Source organism: Hylaeus volcanicus, unplaced genomic scaffold (assembly GCF_026283585.1).
Source record: "Hylaeus volcanicus isolate JK05 unplaced genomic scaffold, UHH_iyHylVolc1.0_haploid 12237, whole genome shotgun sequence".
Lineage (NCBI taxonomy): Eukaryota > Metazoa > Arthropoda > Insecta > Hymenoptera > Colletidae > Hylaeus > Hylaeus volcanicus.
This window is the reverse complement of record NW_026533172.1, coordinates 2,449,600-2,470,910: the sequence shown is the minus strand read 5'-3', so window position 1 is coordinate 2,470,910 and position 21,311 is coordinate 2,449,600. Positions and strand designations below refer to the sequence as shown.

The 21,311-nt window shown below is 32.0% G+C and overlaps 6 protein-coding genes across 9 annotated transcripts; all 6 read left to right on the top strand.

Annotated features, from left to right (window-relative positions):
* Positions 1-20: 20 nt before the first annotated feature.
* On the top strand, positions 21-3,166 carry LOC128884160 (DNA polymerase alpha subunit B-like). 2 transcript variants are annotated; one of them, XM_054137278.1, is made up of 18 exons: positions 21-125; positions 170-373; positions 454-611; positions 661-737; positions 810-884; positions 956-1,182; positions 1,238-1,331; positions 1,390-1,451; positions 1,513-1,597; positions 1,771-1,853; positions 1,910-1,958; positions 2,042-2,115; positions 2,181-2,220; positions 2,314-2,390; positions 2,461-2,548; positions 2,603-2,673; positions 2,724-2,864; positions 2,918-3,166. In XM_054137278.1, exons 1-18 carry the CDS (start codon positions 96-98, stop codon positions 3,062-3,064), a joined length of 1,782 nt encoding a protein of 593 aa, XP_053993253.1. In that variant the 5' UTR covers positions 21-95; the 3' UTR covers positions 3,065-3,166. The 2 variants fall into 2 exon arrangements, with proteins under 2 accessions (XP_053993253.1, XP_053993254.1); XM_054137279.1 differs by having other exon boundaries at positions 41-142; positions 198-737.
* A 1,152-nt stretch (positions 3,167-4,318) lies between these two features.
* LOC128884159 (uncharacterized) lies at positions 4,319-8,682 on the top strand. The gene is made up of 17 exons (XM_054137277.1): positions 4,319-5,236; positions 5,300-5,470; positions 5,533-5,647; positions 5,700-6,048; positions 6,108-6,224; positions 6,289-6,380; positions 6,454-6,561; positions 6,636-6,755; positions 7,008-7,379; positions 7,463-7,540; positions 7,594-7,665; positions 7,714-7,818; positions 7,867-7,944; positions 8,007-8,084; positions 8,143-8,195; positions 8,245-8,339; positions 8,384-8,682. Exons 1-17 carry the CDS (start codon positions 4,389-4,391, stop codon positions 8,437-8,439), a joined length of 2,907 nt encoding a protein of 968 aa, XP_053993252.1. The 5' UTR covers positions 4,319-4,388; the 3' UTR covers positions 8,440-8,682.
* Positions 8,683-9,058: 376 nt separating this feature from the next.
* Positions 9,059-9,616, top strand: LOC128884489 (peptidyl-prolyl cis-trans isomerase H-like). Its single transcript, XM_054137922.1, has one exon. The coding sequence runs from the start codon at positions 9,059-9,061 to the stop codon at positions 9,614-9,616; it is 558 nt and encodes a 185-aa protein (XP_053993897.1).
* Positions 9,617-11,087: 1,471 nt separating this feature from the next.
* On the top strand, positions 11,088-13,428 carry LOC128884161 (uncharacterized). 2 transcript variants are annotated; one of them, XM_054137281.1, is made up of 11 exons: positions 11,088-11,169; positions 11,242-11,305; positions 11,353-11,553; positions 11,600-11,793; positions 11,854-11,942; positions 11,999-12,254; positions 12,300-12,335; positions 12,407-12,844; positions 12,906-12,929; positions 12,986-13,084; positions 13,134-13,428. In XM_054137281.1, the coding sequence occupies exons 1-8, from the start codon at positions 11,157-11,159 to the stop codon at positions 12,532-12,534; spliced, it is 981 nt and encodes a 326-aa protein (XP_053993256.1). In that variant the 5' UTR covers positions 11,088-11,156; the 3' UTR covers positions 12,535-12,844; positions 12,906-12,929; positions 12,986-13,084; positions 13,134-13,428. The 2 variants fall into 2 exon arrangements, with proteins under 2 accessions (XP_053993256.1, XP_053993255.1); XM_054137280.1 differs by having other exon boundaries at positions 11,999-12,335.
* A 100-nt stretch (positions 13,429-13,528) lies between these two features.
* On the top strand, positions 13,529-14,644 carry LOC128884488 (ribosome maturation protein SBDS-like). The gene has a single exon (XM_054137921.1). It carries the CDS (start codon positions 13,529-13,531, stop codon positions 14,642-14,644), a length of 1,116 nt encoding a protein of 371 aa, XP_053993896.1.
* A 282-nt stretch (positions 14,645-14,926) lies between these two features.
* Positions 14,927-21,270, top strand: LOC128884426 (uncharacterized). 2 transcript variants are annotated; one of them, XM_054137843.1, is made up of 6 exons: positions 14,927-16,716; positions 16,762-17,357; positions 17,489-18,475; positions 18,526-18,680; positions 18,732-19,441; positions 19,495-21,270. In XM_054137843.1, the coding sequence occupies exons 1-3, from the start codon at positions 16,467-16,469 to the stop codon at positions 18,470-18,472; spliced, it is 1,830 nt and encodes a 609-aa protein (XP_053993818.1). In that variant the 5' UTR covers positions 14,927-16,466; the 3' UTR covers positions 18,473-18,475; positions 18,526-18,680; positions 18,732-19,441; positions 19,495-21,270. The 2 variants fall into 2 exon arrangements, with proteins under 2 accessions (XP_053993818.1, XP_053993817.1); XM_054137842.1 differs by having other exon boundaries at positions 14,927-17,357.
* The last annotated feature ends 41 nt before the right edge of the window (positions 21,271-21,311 follow it).

Below are 21,311 nucleotides of genomic sequence, written 5' to 3'. Positions count from 1 at the left end.
TCAATCACTTGCTGGCATTCAACGAGGAATGAATCGTCAGGTTAGAGACGAAAGCTAGGATCGAAAAAGGTGATAAAATAACGGAATTGAAAAAAATGGATTATAACAAGCTTTTCCAAGCTTTTGTAAGTGATTTTTTAAGGTAAAAAAAATGATTTTTTCTTCCTAGTTTTCAGATAAAAAAATAATTCCCATAGATGTTCAGAAAAATTATCGTGAAGCTTTTGAATTACAATACAAGCAAAAGCCGGAGGCTTCAGAAAAAAAATTCATAACATACGTGTTCAACTTAAAGGATCCAACTATAATTGATAGTTTGAAACAATACAGGAACGATTCAAATACCTACAATACTAAAGTTTTCTTATCCAATGTTAGTTGTGACAATAATTTAAAAATACAGTTTGTTTTTTTTAAATTGATTCTATTTTTTAATTATCTTGTATTGAATAGAAGGAAAAGACTTGTGAAAAAGTTGAAGATGTGAACGCATGCCGTACCACGCAACTTGTTAATCACGCAGAGAGTCCGTTGAATCATATTTTCTCTTTAAGTTTAGGCCATGAGAGAAGTGTTAAGGAAGCAGAAAGTGTTCAAGCGAAATACAAGAGGTTTTTCATCCTAGTCAAAAAGAATTTACAATATGAAGGTTTCTTTTAGTGATGCAGTCAGGTTTCGACATAGTTGGTCCACTTCACAAGCAAAGCCCGTCAAAAGAGAATCTTGTTTAGTTTTAGGTCAATATTAGACATTTTTCTTATGACGCACAAAAAATAATTTTGATAACAATACTACGCTGAAGTGTGTAGAAAGAAATGATGAAGAAAAAGAAAAATTAAGTCCTTTTTTATCCAGTACCCCACAGGATTTCAGTGAAGCATTAAGTTGGTCATAGTGATGGAATTGATTGAATTCAGTACCAATTTATTAAATTTTTTTTTTTGTTTCATTCTAGTTCGTAGAACTGCAACTGTAAAACAATTTATGGTTTCGGAGTTACAAGAAGATTGCAACACTACCAAAGTCTCTTCTATTAATGAATTAGTGGAAGTAGATTTGGATGGATGGGTTTTTGGAAGAATAGTAGCTGATAATGAAGGAGGACTGAATGAACAGTCAGCTTTATTAGAAATAACGGATTTGAATAAAACCTTGGTTTCTCGTCCTTATGAATTATATTTAGTAAAAATTAAAAATAACAATGCAGTGTTTAATTTTTTATTTTTTTTTATGAAAGAATCGCTTGCCATCGTATCAAGTGTTCCCTGGTCAAATTGTTGCTGTTAAAATAAACAAATTACAAGATAACAAAATTTATCCTGAGCGTTTAAGTAAGTTAACTAGGAATCAAAACAATTATCGTACACGTTTATACCAAAACACTCGTAGTTGCAGGCATCCAACAAATTCATGTCGTTGACAAAAATCATTTATTATCTTTACAATCTCATGTAAACATTTAAGTCATATTTTATTTTAAAGAAAGTAAAAAAAAAAATTTTTGTTTTCAAGATTCAAAAAACACAGGAAACAACTCGTTTAATGATTGCAGCTGGCCCTTTTTGTTTCTCTAAAGGATTTGATACAACCGTTTGGGGTAAGGGAAAAAACATAATGATAACGTTTTCTTGTGGAAAAGAATAGAAAGAAGAAAAAAAATTCATATGAATTCGTGATACAAAGAAAGAAACGTTCGAGTGAATAAAATGTGCACATGTCCCGTTGGGACACAAACCTTCGAACTTATGTCGTGTGATTGTATGGTGGTAGATAAATTTGTGGATGTTATTTGTGAAACTTTACCGGATATTGTTTTTTTACTTGGACCCTTTGTTGATGTTAAAAATGATATTGTAAGGATGAATTCATAATTTCGCATTGAACTTTGCCGTTCAACAAATGTGTTTAGATAGCTGCTGGGGATCCTGTGATTCAATTAAATCATCCTTCGTTGCAATGTAATGCTACTTTAGGTTGTAATGAAAAGAAGATTTTTTTTAAATTTATTTTTCTTGCTTTTTTTTTTTGTTTTTTAACCAAGCTACCACAATGCTTGGATATGGTGATTTTTACCGTATCATTTTTAACCGATTACTTTTAACTTCATCGCTTCAAGTAGAACTATTTGAAAAAAGACATTTCAACATTTTTGAATTGACTTTTTTTTTATATAAAAAAAGAAATCTGTGACGTTTGTACTTGTTCCAAGTCCTTTAGATGGTAAGCTGATGTGCTGCTTTGTAAACACAAGGCCGATTTGTATGTTGGTTAAAAAACATAAAGCGTGTGTAACACTACCTTTGGTTTGTGTAGTAGAACACCCTTATCCTCTACCTCAACCTCCTTTTGACTTACAAAAATGGTCTTTTTCAAAAGAATGTTTATCTCATGTAAAGAGACAAGAATCGTAACATTTTGATGAATTGGTACACACTCTAAATCAAACTTTTATTTAAATAGATTCAACTGGGAAGTAATCCAAGTGAAGTGGTATTATCAAATTTTTTGAAAGTTGCTGTTACTTCATGTGACCCTTTAAGTCCTTTACGTAAGTTTTTTGTGTTTTAGTCAAAATGGAACGGTAGATTTTGAGTCTTTTTAGTGACGTCTGTGTTAACAAAAGGCTGGAGTGGTGCTGATCGTTTGCACGAAATCCATTCCTGTTTATTAAAGGTGAATTTTCTAGTCCATCAACTTGGCTTCAATTTTTTTTTATTCAATAGCAACTTTCATTTTTTCCAACCTTACCTCTTTCGATACCCGTGAATCCTGGGAGATTTCACGAAAAGCCTTGTGTTTGGACTCCTACGTCCTTACCCCACATTTTAGTGTATAACTGCGATAAGCTTCCGAGTGGAGGCAAGGTAAACAACAGAATTATTTATATTCGTTAACGTAATGCAGTATATGTTCTTAGATGGTGAATGGACGATTGTTCCTTAATTGTTGTAAATTAGCGTCTCGACGCCCAAGCTTTTTATGTGTTGAGACACATGATTGTCAAAAAGAAGTTGTGGGTTCTCTTGAAGATTTTATCTCCGTTGAAACCGTGTATCTTAAATAATCAATGTCTTTTTTAACCTCCCTCCCCCCAATTAATTATAAACAAACATAATTGATAGTGAAAGAACAAACAATGGATTTCGTTAGCTTTACTAAAGGAAAAGTTTAAATTTTTTCTTTAAAAAAAGCAAGATCTTTATAGTTATATTTTAACACATTTAAAATAGTTAAAAAGAACTTGTTTTTATTGATCGAATGGAACGTTATAAACGAATAAAAAAAAGAAATACGACGTTTGAGAAAAGGTATAAAAACCATTGGTATTACGCCATTCATTTTATGGCAGTTTTAACACCTTTAAAAAAGTCATTGAAATGCTAAGAAAACATGTTGAAGAGTGAGTCAATGCATTACGTTGTAGAAGCTTGTTGAAGTAAAGGTTTTTCTTCGGAATCGTGGGCTTCCTCATTTTCGTCTTCGGAATCCTGGGTTTCCTCATTTTCTTCTTCCTCAGTAAAAGAAGTACTAGAAGAGGGTTCGGGTTCATAAATTAACGCAAGTACAAAAATGATGAGAGAGAAAAAAAGAATAGTAACATTATTTAAAAAAATAAAAAAACAGCGAAGGCGATGACTATCAAAAACAGACCATAAAGAAGACAAAAAAAATGAAGCTATGCATACACTGACACTGAAAATCCATGCCGAATAATAGCAAAGTAAAGAGGTGTTCTTTTTAGCTAACGTGACAAAAGTACCTAGAGGAAAAATCAAAGCAAGAAAGTAATAGAGAAAACGAGGGAAAATATCGTAAACGACATGATTTAAAAGAAACGGTTGCAGAATAAAAAAAAGTGATAAAGTTAAAGAACACGCTCGCATAGTATTTCGATGAACTTTAGGCGTTGAAATTCCTAAAAACAGCATTTTAAATGGTATTTTTACAAAAAAAAAACGGTAAGTTTTGTAATAGATCAAAATTAAAAAAAAAAAAAAAAGTACTTAAAAAACTTTTAAGTTTACTAAGTACATTGTAGTGATATCAAAACTATTATTTGTTCTATGATTTTTGTTTTATTATGGTATAAAGCACGTTGGCATTGCGGTGAAGCATGGAGATGAAGAAGAAAACGTTATGCGTTTAATGTTGCGGAAAAAAACAGATTTTTTTTTAATCAACAATAAAAAAAAAAAAATAGTCAAAACCTGGTCAAGATAATTCAAAAGAATATTTTTCAGTGATGAATTTTTTTTTTGAAAGACAATTAAAATGGTGTTAATGTCACAGAACATAATGGAGTCGGTAGCCTATTTGAAGAAATGAAAATTGTCCAAAGAAATGATTATTTTGCACAGTATTAAAAAAAAACATTTTTTTTCTTTTTAATGGCTTATACGAAAAAGACTTTAACGCATTTAACTCTTGATGATATAAAAAGGAAAAGAGAATCTTTTGAAAATTTTACTTCTTCAACACCCGAACCATTTTTTCATAAAGAAGAAAAATGTCGTATGACTTCTCGTCGATGTCAATCAGTTGATCGTTTTGTTTCAAGGCAAAAGGTTCCACAAGAAATTGAAAAATTATCTGACTCTTTCCATCAACTCTCTAATATACCCTCACTATGTTTAACGAAAGGTAAAACAGGTGAACATCGTCAATCATTTAGTAGTAACACACCAGTGGAATGTACGTTACATACAAGAGGATTAAGACCTTCACCAACTCCATTTTATAGTGATACACAAAATTATGAAAAAAAAACAGAACGATTTTCACTTACATACGATACTTCCTCTTTAAGAAGTTCAAGTCATATGCCTTCCCATACGAAAAGAATATCAATTACAGCTCAAGCTTCTATGACGCCTTCAACGATTGGAAAGTCGCGTTATGGTACTGTTTTACGACGCGACAGTCATGAAAATACTTTATCTTCTTTACGCTATCCACCACTGGTATCGGGTGGCTCGAATCAGTTGATGAAGGGAAGTTCCGTAAGACGTGGAGTTAATACAAGTAGTGAAAGATATGGAAATTCCGTTATGTTCAATTCAACAAATCAAAGTTCTTCAGCCGTAAGAAGTATAAACAGAACATCAAGTATTGCATCTAAACGGATATATAAAGATAAAAATGTTATCATCCCTACCACTTTTGAAAATATTGTATTGGATCCAACAAAGTTTTCTTCTGAAAAAGTACGAAGAGATGCAGCTTTGGTTATTTTACGGTAAACCCCAATTCTTTCTTTTTTTTGTTTTCAAACGATTCATACAAATTCGCTATCCCGCAGATGCCTTCATATGAAGAAATATAATCAGGAAATGTTCGTCGAAGATTTTGTTCACTGTCCTTCAACACAGTCGTATATCAATTTAATGCAATTTCTTTTCAGTCATATTGATCCATCAAATGAACCATTTATTCTTGAGGAAAAAGTGACATCAATGTTTAAACTTTTAGGGTACTGTAGAAATCAATGCGTCAAAAATTAGTTTGATTTTTCGTTCTTTATTTTAACAAAAGGTATCCTTTGCAATTCGCTAAATCACACTTTCGATCACCTTGCACGCCTTTAATGTGGCCACATCATTTAGCTTCCATTGCATGGTTGTGTGCTCTACTTATTTTCGATGAAACAGTATGTCTTTAAGCTTTAATAAAAAAAAGTGTATTTGGTTTTTGTTTCAAAGGTTTTAAAAGATTTAGCAAAACCTACGCTACAAGAATCACAGCATAAACCTACTCATAAGTTGCCCGAAACTCCGAGAGTTATTGGTGGGTTTCGGTGTTATCAGTTCGAGGATGAGATTGAAGACACCACTCAAAACAATAGCGCTATCGGTTTACACTTAAAGAGTGGACATATCAAATCACCGTATATTAAAACAAATTTTCATGAAGAAGAGTCTCATGTGGTTACAGATTATATTCCGTGCGAACCAATCACTGTTGCTCTTGTTCGTACAATACAAAGTGCTTATATGATGTATAAACAGCAAGGGAAAGAGATCAATGAAAAATCTTTGGAAGCTTTATTAGGTCCATGCTTCTTCACAAATAAAGTTGGCATTTTGTTTTCAATAGACAATCATTTTCAGACAAGGATATTGCGCAATATCGTCGAAAAGAGGAGGCTTTATTGAAGGAATCCCAAGCTATGCGGGATGCACAAAAACAAGTTTATTTAGCTGCCAAAGGCAAACTGGATCAACTCGGTTAGTTTTCGTAAAATATTCAGAAACCAACGTTTTTTTTCTTAATTTTAAATTTTTTTTATAGGCGCGTTACAATCCCAAGTTACACAACAAGAAACTGATTCGTTTCGTTTACAAAGTCGCATTCAAACAACAGAAAAATTAATTGAAGAAAAGGTATTTTTTTATTAAACCAAAAGTTTTTATAACATTTGCCTCAAAACAAAAATGTCTTTTACTTTTCTTTAAGAAACGATGTTTTCGGAATTTACAAGAAGAAAAGAACAACCAAGCTGCAACGATTTTTAACTTACAGAAGAAAATAAAAAGTATTACGTCTATTGTTGAAGCTCAGGGGGTAATTATTTTTAATCTATTTGCATACGTCTTTATCGTGTTAAAATTTAGCCTTAAATGACTTTTTTCTTTCAGATTAGTAAACAAGAAGTTTTGGAATATGTTGAGAAAACAAAATGTGAAAAAAACGCGTTAGTAGAACTTCAAAAACAAGCACAGTATGCTTCTAACGAATGCTCCACATTACAAAAACGCGTAAGATATTTGAATAGTGACCACTTTCAATCCGTCCTTTCTATCTCAGTGCTCTTTTACAAAGTCCGCTGTTAGTTAAAGGTGTCTTACTGAACGTTTCTCATTCAGAGCTGTCAGTTACAGCTCTGTCACTCAATGCTCTCTTAGTTATGGCTCACTCAGTCAGTTCTTTGTTACTAAATCCTCTCAGAATGAAGGGTTTTGAATCACCGACTGGTCTTAAGCATTCACTGATTCTGTTATTCACTTTAGACGCAACAAATTATTAATAATATTGAAGATTCTCTTTCGATTTCTGCAAAATTATTAAGAGCTTTTAAGTCCAGTCATGCTTATAGTGAAAAAGAAAGTCTTCTAGATTCTTACGCTGTTCATTATCCTCGACCGTTAACATTCTCTTCAGCCAAATTATTAGAGACTCATTTAAAACAATTCATGACCATTTATGCGTCGACTACAGCAACAGGAGTGAAATCTCATGAAAAATTGGCGCAACTTTTAAATAGAATAACTGAGACAAAACTACAATGTCAAGTGAAACAAATCGATAAAGAAAACGAGCTGATGGAAGACGAAATCATACAGAAACTTGAGAATGAAATTGATGGTTTTTTTGAAAAATGTGTAAGGTTCTTTTTAAAATTATAAAGGCTCAATTTTGAGCCTTCTTTTTTCTTTGTGTGTATATGTATTGCCACTGTTTCTAGTTCAATCAAGTATCTTGGAGGGACTATTTTCGTGAATTAGAGGAAACTGTAGAAGAACAACAGAAGAATTTAAGCAAAGTAATAAAGTTTTGTTAAAAAGTTTAAAGAAACGTTTCAATTTTATTATTTAGGTTAAGAAAACTATACAATCATCTGAGAAAATGACCTCCACTATAAAAAATTCTATACAGCTTAATTTAAAGGTAGAGATCATATACGTCATGAAGTTTTCTTGACACAGAATCATTTAGAAACTTTGCGGAATCAAAGAATCAATTCAATTTTTAACGGATGATTTAAAAAAAAAAAAAACACACTACGCAAATCAGCTTGAAGCCGTACAAGAAGCTTATAAGGTAAATTTTTATTTTTAAAAAGCGAATTGATGTCAACTTTGTATGTAGATCTCTACAAAATCATTTCTCGATAATGAAATTCAGGAGTTGAAACAAACGTCACAAGAATTACGAATCGAGTTAACGGTATTCCTTTTCACGACAAGTTTCATTTTTTATGCTAACAAGAAAAACTATGGTTTTAATAGTCAGTACAAGAGAAGAAAGAGAGTGTAAAGAAACGATTTGCTGACACAGACAAAAGAGTAACAGATCGTCTCTTCACGGTAAGCTTTGTAGACTAGTTGCTCAATTTATTAGTACTAAGGTTGTTAATGTATACAGTGGCTCGATGCAGTTGAAGAAGAAATTCATCTTGTTCTACAACAATTGCAAAGGTAAAACTTCTTTAAATTGAGACAATAATTTTTTGGATGGGTGTAATAGTTCTCAAAGTGTCGTGACGCGTGAAATAAAAAATGTTCAAGCTATTCATTCAGTTATTTTGAACAATCAAACAAAAATCCTTTCTCAAAATAAACGTAAAAGCAATTTGACGAATGAAATATAATATGACTTTTTTTAGTAACAGATGTTTTACCCAATCTTTTAATATCATCTAGTGATCAAACGATTGGTTGAAATGATTCATTTCAATTAAAATAATTAAAACAAAACATTGTATTTTTTCAAAAACCTTATGTTAAAATACAAATTTCTCCCAGATTGTAAACAAAAAATTAAAGATTTTCCTAAAAATCTTCTTCTTTTTTCTGTAAAATGAGATTTTTTTTAGGGTGTTAAAAACAGAAAAGTTTTAATGTTAAACAAAAATTGTTGGTCACCTTTGATACAAAATCTTAAAAAGTTTATTATTGTGTTACAAGCATTAAAGTGAAACATTTTTAAAACGTTTTCCTATCGAATTTTTGTTGTCGTGTAGTAATAGAACAAAATGGATAACATAAAGAGGACGTAAGATAGGCAAAATACTTAGAATGTTATAATGCAACTGTTAGGTAAACAAGAGTTATAAAAAAAAAAACTCGGTAATCATTCCAAACTAGATAAAAATATATTTGGTAACATAAATATTTTTTTATATGTGTGAGTGTGTTTAAGGTAGGTTGCGCGTTTAATTGTGTTTATTTAATTTTATTTCTAAAAACGTATAACAGTCCTTTAATTATCTTTTCCCGGCTGACCCAGCAGAATGTTTTAAAAGTTCAAGTCTAATCCAAAAAGTGTGTTAAAGATCTTTATGGCGTCGACATCTAATAATTATAATCGTCCGTTAAGGCATCCAAGTAATCCTGTTGTTTTTTTTGACGTGGATGTTGGTGGACATCCTATTGGTCGTATAAAAATGGAGCTTTTTAAGGATGTCGCACCACAAATTGCTGAGACATTTCGACAATATTGTACAGGGGAAAAGAAGAAAGATGGAGTACCAATAGGTTACAAGAAAACAATTTTCCATAGAGTTATTCGTGATTTTATGGTACAAGGAGGAGACTTTAATGGTGTTGATATAGAAAAATTGCCTTCCACGACCGGTACAAAAATTGAAGTAGAAGAGTTACAGCATGATAGAGCAGGACTTTTATCCATGGCGAGCAGTGGTTTTAGTGCTAATAATTGTCAATTTTTTATTACGTGTGGTGAATGCGATTGGTTAAATAAAAAACATATAGTTTTTGGTCAGGTATTGGATAATGATTCGATGCTTGTAGTGCGCAAAATTGAAAATGGAAGTGTTGATGGTGCAAGTAGCCGTCCAAGAATACCCGTAACTATTTATGAATGCGGTGAATTTTGATTGAAGAAATTATAAGTATTTTACTAAACAAAATGACATATGATGTTTGTATTCGTAATTCACAATGCCGAGTAATTTCTTGCATCAAATTACTTTTTTTTGTTCACTACGGGACAGTAAAAGTGGAAAATTAAACAGAACGGTCATTTGTCATGAGACTAGTTTTGTTATTCGATACTTTTTATTTTTGTTTTCTATTAAAATTTTTCAAACCTTGTTAAAAACATTCAATTATGCAAATTGAAAGTGTTACTACAGAAAATGAATTGGAAAAAGTAGAGAGTTCCAAACAACTGGTAATTTTTTTTTTTAATTTGACTATTTATCAAATGTTACGTAGTAGACAAATTACATGCTATTTTTACATAAGTTGTCTCATTACGCAATTTTTTTTATAACAGCAAAACACGAATGACCCTGAAGTAACTTTAGAAGTTTTAAAAGGATGGATAAGTTTTCCTTACCATTTTTTTATGCACGGAGTTGTTGTTTTAAAGGTGAGCCTTGGATAACATGGAACTGTTAAGCTGTTAAAAATCTTTTCTTTCAGGTCACTTCTCATGGTCGATTAGTTCGTCGTACAGTCTTTCTTGGAGCAAAGCCTGAAGTATGTTTGTAGCATGATTCTTATTTTTATTTGAATTTCATGTGATTTCCATTTCGTTGAAACAGTATTTTGAAATTTCATCATCAAAACTTTTTGATGTTGGTTATCATATACTAGAAGTTCAATCTGTCACAAACGGATGTGATTCGCCAGACTTCGAAGCTCTTAAAAATTCGAGTCATAATCAAGTGTATGTCATGTTAAAATCATTTATAAAATTCCTTTTTTATTTGCTTTTAAATCTATTTTAGGGTCAATAAAAATAACTGTTGTGTGATTCGTGTAGAGTCACGATGCATATCCCTTATTTTTATGTAACGTTATTTATCAATACAGTTATTACCAGAAAATTATCTGTGTAGGACAGCAGACAGGCGGCGTGACTTTGTTTTCCTCTTGCGCGTCGAATCGCTTCTCGCTCAAAAAAAGTACATGAGAATTAAACAAGAAACCAATAACAAGACGACTCCGGCCTCTCTTTAACGCATATGTAAGATAACAAACATTGAAGAAAACCACAAAATCATTTTCATTCTCCATGTGTATGTAAATAAATTCACTTTCAGCTTTATAAGTAAAAAAAAATCGTTGAGCAAAAATTCATTATACCAAAAAAAAGACTAGAAGAAAAGTCATGAATTAATTTTTTATAATACAAACATTAAAATAAATTTATTTACTTTTTAATGAATATATGCATAAATCTACTTCTTATTTTTTAAAATTTATTGACATGAATTCATGTTTTAACAATGAAACTTCATTCATAGAAGAAAAGTTATAAACGGTTGGAAGATAATATGAACAGAAACTTTGTAACTGTCACAAAGGAGTGTGACTTTTTGTTTATTGTGATGAGGTAACACTTTTTGAGATTTTGAATATTTTACTTGACTAGAAGTTATTTTATTTGTTCATTTCTTATCTTTTTCGATGATTTCTTGGGGTAAATCAAGTTTGATAACAAGCATTATCTATTCTGTATTGGTATTAGCAAGATAATTTGATTTGAATGTAGGTGTAACAATCACCTGTAAAAACACGGGTCAATTTTCTTCCGCAAAAGGTTTCCTTCACTTAAAGTATAGTAATTCGTATCATTTGTTCATTTATTAAAAGTGAAACGCAGGCAAGCAGTTTTATTAAAGGGAAAAAAGGTTTACTTAAAAGTGCGTTTCTTCAAAAACAATAACCCGCAAGAATTCGTATTAGGTGTCTTAACCGAAAAACAGCCAAATTTAATTTTAAAACATGAATTTAGGGAATCAGTTCAGTTCCTTATCGAAGGCAATACTGATTCTTCATTAAGCTTATTTGGAAATTTGAGCGTGTACGCCTTGATAGTTAATTTATTTTCATCAAACTAAACTTTACAGAAAAAAAGACGCCATTGACTTTTCCGTTTTAAAGATGTTCTCAGTAAAAAAGTCACTCGACTCCTTGATTAACATACCTTCCATTGTTGAATTACTAGGAGGAGACGATGAATTAAACGTTTCAAATGAAATGTCCGATCGGGTTGTTGATGTAACCGACGAAATCGGTTTAGAAGAAATCGACAATACATCAGGTTCGCATGAGGCTTGTGAAAGTAAATGCATCTCAAGTTCTTTTTGATGGTGAATATTAGGCAATGCTATGTCCGAAAGCAATACATTAAAACTGAACAATAATTTAAAGGAAAAAACAAATCTTCTTAATCTTTGTGAAACAAACAAGGTCATTATGGAATGGTCTTGTAAATTCTTGTTTCATTTTTTTTGTTGGGTCATTAGATGAGAATTGAAACTGAAAAAGATTTAAAGAGTTTGGAGAGAACGGAAGCCACAAGCATTAATAAAAAAACTAAAACTCACGAACCATCGACGACTGTTTTCAAGAAAGAATCAGAGGACATTATAGAAAATCCTTTAAAACAACGAACATTACCAGGAGGAATAACTTATTCCATTTTGTCAATAGGGCAAGGAAAAATCGCAACAGTAGGCAAACGGGTTCGTGTTAAATACGAAGGACGCCTTGCTACCACTGGTAAAAAATTTGATCATGGATCTCTTGAATTTACTATTGGAGCAGGGGAAATGATTAAAGGTTTTGACTTAGGAATTCGCGGTACGCGTTGTTATATATTCTTTATACTGAGTTATCTGTCGATTGCTTTAATAAAACCACGCTTATCTTAGGTATGCTTGTAAAAGAAAAAAGAAAAATATTTTTGCCGTCCCGTATGGCTTACGGAAAAGAAAAAGTTGGAACGATTCCTCCGAATTCAAATCTTATTTTTGAAATAACACTACTTTCTGTGTCATAAAACCAATTATTTTTATATATTCTTCTTATTGGAGAATGCTTAAAAATATAATAAAATAGGAAATAAAATGAGCCTTGAATGTCATAAAACATGTCAAAAAATAAGTGTAGTAAAACTCCCGTCTTTTTTTAGTTTTTAATGATTTTAATATTGTACATACAAACAATAAAATAAGTTTGTACGCTCGAACCATCACTCGTAGACATTTATCTAGTACTCCTTAATCATATGAAAGCACACTAGTTTAGTAGCGTATCAAGAATCATGATTTTAAAATATTTGTTCCTGATTTTGACAATCTTACATTTACGTAAGTTGATGAAGAAATTATTCACAGTATTTAGAAGAAAAATCATGTGTTACTCACTTAGGTATGTTTGCGGAAGCATTTCTGGGTAAGGTGTTTTCTAATCATTGAGAACATCATGTAAATGCTATGAAATTTGACTAGGTCTGCCAGACCCATTGAGCGATGTAGTTGACGCTTTCAAAACACATCGAGTGGGTTATCGATTGTCACAATCGATACCTGTGATTTTAGGCAATCTTGGTTAGACATGCTATGAATTTTTAACATGTATGATGTTTTTACGGCATAGGGCAAGTAGCAGGACAAGGCGTTATTGATGCAGCTGGAACATCGATTCGAGTAGCAGAAAATGCACTGAAAGCTGCTGCTTCACCCGTCACAAGTGGAGCAATTAAAGACGCTTTCAATAACATTGAGTCAGAACCTTTACTTCGAAATAGTCCACCGGGTGTTAGAGGATAAACATTAAATAGAACGCTCGATATTTTTTTTTATTAAACACTTGAGCATACTCAATTTTTCAATTATATGTAGCAGACAAAGAAAATATTTTAAATTCATTAGTATTTGTAAACATTGTTCAATTAGACAAGGACGAAAGATGTGGATTTTTGTTTCACAGTAAAATACGTGTCCCTTTATAGAAGGTGACCTTGCACAATTTTAAATTGTTAAGAATCATGGATGCTTAAACAACCACGATCACAAGTTCGTTTAACGAACATCGCTGTCGTTCGTATTAAAAAAAAAGGGATTAGATTTGAAGTAGCTTGTTTTAAAAACAAAATTTTAAATTGGCGATCAGGTATTGAAACTAACATTTATGAGGTTCTTCAAACAGATGCCATTTTTGAGAATGTTTCAAAAGGAAAATTTGCTTCACATGAAAATTTAACACGTTGTTTTGGTACAACGGATACTTTATGTATTGCAAGAACTATACTTGAGAAAGGAGATCTTCAGGTGTCTGATAAAGAACGGGACGAAGCTCATGAGGTTTTATTTAAAGATATTGCTACTATCATATCTAAACGAGTTTTCAATAAAAAAACAGGACTTCCACTGTCTATATCGATGATTGAAACAGCTTTAGCATCCTTAGGTTTTTCAGTTGTTTCAACAATGTCAGCAAAAAAACAAGCTATAAAAGGCACAATTTTATTGTTAGACAAATTTCCAAACGAATTTGCACGATTGCAAATGCTACTTCAAGTATCTTTTCAAATCCAACAACTAGAGATTATTAAACAATTTCTTCAACAATTTGACATTCAATTGCGTATCGAAGAAAAGAAAGACTGCTACATTGATAAGAAAACATTTGAAAGCGAGAAGGCTATGGAAAACCTGGCACCGTCTGGCATAGCCGAATCTGGTACCTTTCATTGTTTGCCTCAATTTTTTGGTACTATTGATAAATTTTTCACCGTTACCTTAAGTCCACCAGCAAACCTTGTTCTTTTATCGTCTAATGAACGAATTATTAATGAAGAGAATATTCTACAATCAACAAACAACCTTAATCAGTCTCAGTCTTCAAATGGTTCATTGAATTTTCCGGAGCCAGAAATACAAAGTGTTTCAACAAGGAAACCCCAAAAAGAAGATTCTTCACGTAAATGTCGTCACTGTCCTAATGCAGTTTTTGAGTCTGCGTGTCAATTTCGAAATCATTGTAAATGCGATTGGCATGCTTTTAATGTGAAACGGAATTTTAAAAATTTAGATTCTGTTACACAAGAAGAGTATGATAGTTTATATCAGGATATTCAAAATGGGTTTTTAGCAGCGGATTGTTAAAAAATCCTATGATTTTACTGTCATTCCTCATTTACTAGTGCATGAATTCTTTCAAGATTATGATTTATGACTAAGCAAAGTCTGTCCTTTATAAAATTATTATTTTATATTATATTAACAAAAAACACAATTGAAAACACTTTCACCGGATTTCTTTTTTCTTTATCTTCTTAACATTAGAAATATAAATGGCCAGTAACAAGAGCTGATTTTTAATGTTTAACATTACTTTGATATGTTTTTATTTGCGTTGTTAACAACAAGAAAAATACGTGATCTAGTCTTTCACGCACAACAGGAATGCGATATTTTACCGTTGTTAACCGTTCTAAAAAGTATGCCGTCTACACACGGTTGAAGAAAACATGTCAAAACGTTAACGTGACTTTAGTCGGAAAATTTCCCTCAACATTAAGTAAAAAAAGGCTTAATAAGACAAATTTTTGTAAAAGAAGAAAATCCAGAATAGTTTAGCCTTTTTTTGTTTGTCAATTCGAAAGAAGGGTAAAAGATCGGTTAACGCTACTTTAAGAAGATAACATTTATATTTACTAGGAAATGTTACGATTAAAAAAAAAACAAGATAAATAACTCGTGAAATGAATCATAAGGCCTTAGACTTGCCCTGTTTTTGTTGACCGCTTTAAAAATAACGTGTAAACGAAAGACCAAAAGGGTTCTAGGGTTGATTATGGTAGGTTGACGGTAATACACAAGACGAAGCAATGTGCCCAAAAAAACAATTATTTTCTACAAAGAATCTGTCAACATAATGGACGCATCTGTGGGTAGAGTCAAAATCAATTATTAAGCTCTCGCTATATAAAGTTTAAATAAAATTTATTTCAAATCAAAAGAAAACACTTCGTGTTCGACGCAACACAAAGATGTAAACCAAAAATATTTGTTTTTCTATTAAACCTCGCTTTCCTAAATTACAATCATAGTGTGAATTTATGCAATACAAGCTTTTGATAAAAATGATGAATTTGTACTTGATGTTGTTATATTAGACTTGAGCTTTATTTATTGCAGAAACTCTTAGACTGTAAAATATAAAAGTCAGAAAAAAATAATGTTTCAGCATTTTTGGCATGGCAACACAAAAAATATTGGTTGTGGGATCAGGAAAGGTAAACGGGAAGAATGTTTTTTCGAGCGATAAAAAAAAAAAAATTTATAACAAAATGTTTTATAAATCAAAACAGAAATGTTAAACAAGTGTTTTTGTAAAAAGCGATTAAACGCTGCATAATTGTAAATGAGCTATCCTTATTACAACATGGACTTTTATCAATGTCGGCTCCATTTTTTTTTGTAAAAGAGCTCGCGAGCTTTTATTTATTGCTATAAATCAGATTCAGTCGGTATGACGTGACGTTAGAGACGCAGACGGGATATGAACATTTGAAGACTGTACGTAGTTTTTAAAGAGTTGACAATAAAACTGTTTTTACGTATTAAAATCATTTTCAAAAAATATTACTAGTGGTTTATGTAAAGATAGACTTGCTTACAAAAAGTGTGGTTGATTCTTTCATTTACTGAAAAGGAATGATGAGTAAAAATTCATTAGAATGAATGCTAGTAATTTTCATGCGGAGTCGAAATACTTTTTTATAAATGCCTGCATTTCATGCAAACCTCAGAAATTTTAGAATGAGACCAGAAAGAAAGGTGCAACAGTTAAGGAGTTCAAGTTTTTTTTTTTGTGCGCTTGAAAAAAAAAGACACGCTAGGTTAGACATTGTTGTTTTAATTACAGACTGGTTTAATGTTTTCTTAAAAAGATTGATGATTGTAGGTTCAAATTATTTTTTAAATGTTAATAAGAAAAAAAAAAAAAAAAATTCCTCAATTTTTATTTTTAGTGTATAAAAAGACTTTTGATTTTTTTTTCAATGGCAAAAGTGCGGTTAAAAACATAGGATTTTGTTTAGTAAGACTTTATACAAAAACGAAGTTTTTATGTGAAACATATAAAGAACTTCGTTGGGCCGTTCAGGTTGGAGTTGGTGCAGGATTTTCATCTTTTTTTCTTATTTTTTTAACTCCATCTCAATTATTTTTTGGTACTACTGGAATCGTTGGTCCAGTGTACTCTGTTTTTTCTATAGATGCCACAGCGGGTGGTTCCTTTAAACGAGCGTGGCTCAATCTGACATTTTATACACTTGGAGCTTTCGCAGGATATAGTTTTTCTCTCTTATCAATTCTTTGTCATAAGATGATTGGTAAATCGGTTGTTCCTTTTATAACATTTGTGTCTGTTCTTTTGATTGTAATTCCGGGAGGTTTTATACGTTTTAATTTCCCATCAACAATTGTTGCAGTAAATGTTGGTTTATCGACAGCAGAATTGATACTATTAGCAGGTTTTAATGAGGTGATGGATTACAATCTTCAAAAGGAGGCTTTGAAACGGGTGATTTCTTGTTGTGTGGGTAGTTTATGTTCCTTGCTGGCTTCCCAATATGTCTTGTGTTATCGGGCCCGACCCAACGTTTTAAAAAGCTTAGAAAAAATTCTTCTTGTCATGAGTGATATTTTAAAACCTTTACAACCAATGCATTCCTACTCGTCTTCAGTTCCAGCTCACATTTTGTGCGCTTCAAAATTAGTTTCATGTTCGAGGAATACAATCCCCAGTGCTCTACACAAGGATACCAGCAGTGCTGATAAGTTAAATAACGTTTCTCGCATTCATTTCAAGGTAATGGTAGAGTTCACGGTTTTTTTTTTTTTAAATAGAAAAACCTCTCCATGTTTTAAATAATGTATTTTCATATCTGTGTGTGTGTGTGTGTTCGCCTGTTTTTTTTTTCTCTCTCTTTGTCTTTCTAGTATGATGCGAATGAATTTAAAAAGTATTGTGCGAAGATGATAGAAAATGTGAATACGTGTCAGGAATTGTTAGCATCACAAAATTTGCTGATAGAATGCGCTAAACAAGAATTGTCCTGTCAGAAACCATACCGTTTTCCTGAAGTTAAATATAAAGCATTGTTAAATGAAATCCGAACACTTTTCTTTCACATATCCTCTTTAGTGTTTCATATGAATTTATATGTTACTGATAATTATAAAACACGTCAATCATTGAAATGTGGCGTATGGGAGACACGGGAAGAAGAAACAAATGATTTATGTTCATTTGAAGAAAAAGATAGGGTTAAAAGTGTGGAGGATTGGAAAATGGTGAATGGGAAACACTTTACAAAGGATTTCCGAAATTTGAAAAGAATGGAAGAAAAATCAAATGAGGATCTAGAAGCGAATGAAAGAAACATGGAATGTTCGAACGTTATAGAAATTCCGCAAATGTATGAGGCATCAGAAAAAACTCATTTAATTGGTACGTTACAAAAAATAGAAGAGGACGTTTTTGATACCATAACATTTCATATATCGGAAGCGCTAAGGCATTTGGCGACAAGTTTACGAACAAAAGATGGGTCAAGAGAGTTGGCTTTACGTGAATTAAAAGTTACGGAAAAGGTTTTCAATAAAATTCAAACGTATAGAATATCTCAACGAGAAAGCTTTTCTAATATTATTATGAACACGTTTGCATGCGATCAATCCAAACGTTGGAGTACCACAACACTTGAAGCCATTCAAACAAAATGGTTTGATGCTTTAGACGTCGATTTACAAACTTATGTTTCTTTTACGGATAAGGAGAACACATTATTTTGGGACGCGTATTGGTTAGCTCGAGATCGCATTTCAATATGTTATGCGACTTTAATGACCATAAAAAATAGTCTGTTCCGCTGTTCTCAATGTCTTGATGATTATGTTAAAGTAGCTGTGGATGTCAAGTGAACTGTAATTTTATATTTTTTATGGGATAACATTGACAATGGTTTTTTTTTCAGGTTCACTGCAATTTAGAAGAATTTGTGACAAGTTACCCTCCTTTTTTTTTTCATTGTTTTTTTTTTTTTTTCTCACGACTTTCTTTTCAGTAGCAGATAAAAAAGTCGTGTGTCATGTTATTTACACATGTGTTTCAAAAAAACTTGACATTTTTGTAGGTTGAGAGTAAGTAATACATTATTTTTTTGTTATCTTTGTTTTACAGTGAAGATATCCAAACGACGTTTCAATGTCTTATATTATAAAAAATAATTGACTCACGTAAACAAGAGTAGTAATTGTTTCTCTTGTTAATAATTTCCTTCTTTTTCTTGAGTCCAAGACTCAATGACTGGAGGAACTTTTTGGTTCACGTACGTTATTGTATGCGACATGTAGTGGAAGAAAAAAATGGTATTAAAAAGCAAAGTTGTGACGCTGAACATTTAGAAATACGTGTAGTGTTGTTTTTCAAATGTCTCTTCAAGTCTTTTTATATATATCTGTTTAGTCGCGACTGCTAAAATGCAGCAATATCACTATTTTGTGATACATTTTTTTTTTTTCTTGTTTCTTTTCATGCTTATAAGGCAGCAAAAATAATAGGATTTCTTTTAGCGGACTCACGTGAAAAAATAATTCATTAAAATTAATATTAAAAAAAAACCTACGTTTGTTTTAAAAATTTCAAGAAAATGTGCAACCAGTCAACAAGGAACTATTTTACGTTTTTGTTACCTAGAAATGCTGCACACTGACTGATTTGAGGTGAACGTCGTGACAAAAAAAAAGGACGACTCTTTTTTAAATAGATTCTACTAACAAATAACACTATCTTGTATTGTTCTAGTGAAAACACAAGCCGTTAATCTTAAAAGAATTGTACGAAGGGCTTTTGGAACATTGACGAAGAAAAGATAATTAAAACAAAGAAGGGTAAGGCATTGTGAAACAACTGCCATTCTGATGCGCGCTGACCCATGAAACAGGTAATGTTGAAAACATGGGTGATAACACTGACGGGAGGTAACAAGCATCCTTTGGCACTCTTACAATAGTTGAAGATTTGTCGTGATGGTTCAAAAAAAGACTATTTAAAAAAAAAAGATGAGTTTTTTTTTAAAGATATTTTGGTGATCTAGTAAAGTTATATCATGTTGAAAAGTCACGCCGTTCCCCATTTACGTCATGAAGAAACGACGGTACAAAAAAGAAAGGAATTGAATGAAAGTGACGACAAATGTTCAAGTACAAAACCGTATTTGATTGATCGATGCAATGTGGAAAGATTGGAAAAGAATTTGAACATAAATGAAAATCAATCTCAAAAAAAATACACTGAACTTTATGATTTTATAAAGAAAGAATGGAATTCATTGTGGAAGGCTTTTACAAAACAGGATGATTTTTCTGTAAAGCGGTCTTGCCAACAAAACAGTGACATGAAAACTTTTGTTTCCTTGCTACAATGGAACGATGTCTGTCAGAGTTTGACAACCAGTGATGCGTGCAAGAAATCTTCGAGGTGTTGTGTGTCAGAAAAGGAACATGGGAAAATGTTTTGTCGTTCGTCGAAAGGCTCTAATCATTTGACCGATAGGGGTCATGAGGGGCCTAAAACAAATGTATCTTCGGTGAACGGATTGCTGATGGACTTCTCAGCTCCGTGTATGACGCATTGGGTGAAAACAATACGCTTAGGTATTGCTTCTTTACTAAGTTATACATTTCTTTTGAAATCACTGCAGCTTTTAAGCGAAAATGCACCACATGCTCTTTTATTATTTCTTTTAAATCATTCTTCCACAAGCGAACGGTTGCGCGGTTTTGAAGGTGAAGGATTTTTGCAAGGGTTTACTGAAGGAATTTTTAATTCGAGTGAAAAGCGGGAAAATGAAGTACATGATAGTCATAAATTTTTACAAGAAAAATTATTACCTCGGCAAAAAGACCTTCTTGAAATGATTGCTCCTTCCTTCACCCCTGCATTGTTACGTGAACATATTTGTTACGTGCAGCAATTTCTTCATATTAGCATTCCTTGGTCTTTTGATATTTTACTTTCACTTTTATTGCATCGACGCTTAGCTTCATCTTTTGGAGCTAGTGCTACTTTTAATAGTGAAAATGGTTTTTTTGATACCTGCTTCAAAACGTTCAATTCGCTTCAACTTGTGTCTTTACTTTTAATGGAATTTTCGGATGTGGATTTGCAAGAATTAAATTGGTGCCAGTCTTCTTTAAAAAAAGAAATTTTTTTTATTTTAACCAATGAAATTAAAAGTTATTGTGATTGCATTAATGTTGTTGTTTCATTTCAAACAAACTTTTATGAAAAACTTTGTATTGAATGGAAAGCGGAAATGTCCGACAATTTGTCCCAATCAAAAAACCTTAATGTTTCTTCGTTACTGGATAGACCAGAAAATGTCGGGCAAACAATACCAAGCCATCCTTGGTTACGGTTGCATGTGTTGAGCGTATTGAAATTGCATCATTCCTTCAATTTTGCTGAGATTCAAAATCGTTTATGGGTTTTTTTTAAACACTTAACAATGATCGATATGGATGCATTTCATTTAGGCGGTCAAATGTACTTTTCGAATGAACAAGGCGTTGATCATGTTTATTCTCAAGGCAATCAAGAAAATCCCAATGAGGATTTATCTGAAGAAATGATCAGTTTAAAATTGCGCGTTTCTTTACTTTTAAGCACATATTCCGTTGGTTGTGTTACTGCAATATATAGATTCACATGCGAAAAAGTAAGCAACCCATTGGGTAATCAAATTAAAACGAACTAAAA

Coding starts and splice junctions, on each gene's coding strand:
- LOC128884160 (XM_054137278.1), top strand. CDS start 96: ATGGATTATAACAAGCTTTTCCAAGCTTTT. Junction 1,332..1,389: donor AATTTATCCTGAGCGTTTAA/GTAAGTTAACTA, acceptor AAACACTCGTAG/TTGCAGGCATCCAACAAATT. Junction 1,598..1,770: donor ATTTGATACAACCGTTTGGG/GTAAGGGAAAAA, acceptor GTATGGTGGTAG/ATAAATTTGTGGATGTTATT.
- LOC128884159 (XM_054137277.1), top strand. CDS start 4,389: ATGGCTTATACGAAAAAGACTTTAACGCATTTAACTCTTGATGATATA. Junction 7,541..7,593: donor AACAGAAGAATTTAAGCAAA/GTAATAAAGTTT, acceptor TTTATTATTTAG/GTTAAGAAAACTATACAATC. Junction 7,819..7,866: donor CCGTACAAGAAGCTTATAAG/GTAAATTTTTAT, acceptor CTTTGTATGTAG/ATCTCTACAAAATCATTTCT.
- LOC128884489 (XM_054137922.1), top strand. CDS start 9,059: ATGGCGTCGACATCTAATAATTATAATCGTCCGTTAAGGCATCCAAGT.
- LOC128884161 (XM_054137280.1), top strand. Junction 11,794..11,853: donor AGAAATCGACAATACATCAG/GTTCGCATGAGG, acceptor GGTGAATATTAG/GCAATGCTATGTCCGAAAGC. Junction 11,943..11,998: donor ATCTTTGTGAAACAAACAAG/GTCATTATGGAA, acceptor TTGGGTCATTAG/ATGAGAATTGAAACTGAAAA.
- LOC128884488 (XM_054137921.1), top strand. CDS start 13,529: ATGCTTAAACAACCACGATCACAAGTTCGTTTAACGAACATCGCTGTC.
- LOC128884426 (XM_054137842.1), top strand. CDS start 16,467: ATGTTAATAAGAAAAAAAAAAAAAAAAATTCCTCAATTTTTATTTTTA. Junction 17,358..17,488: donor TTTCTCGCATTCATTTCAAG/GTAATGGTAGAG, acceptor TTGTCTTTCTAG/TATGATGCGAATGAATTTAA.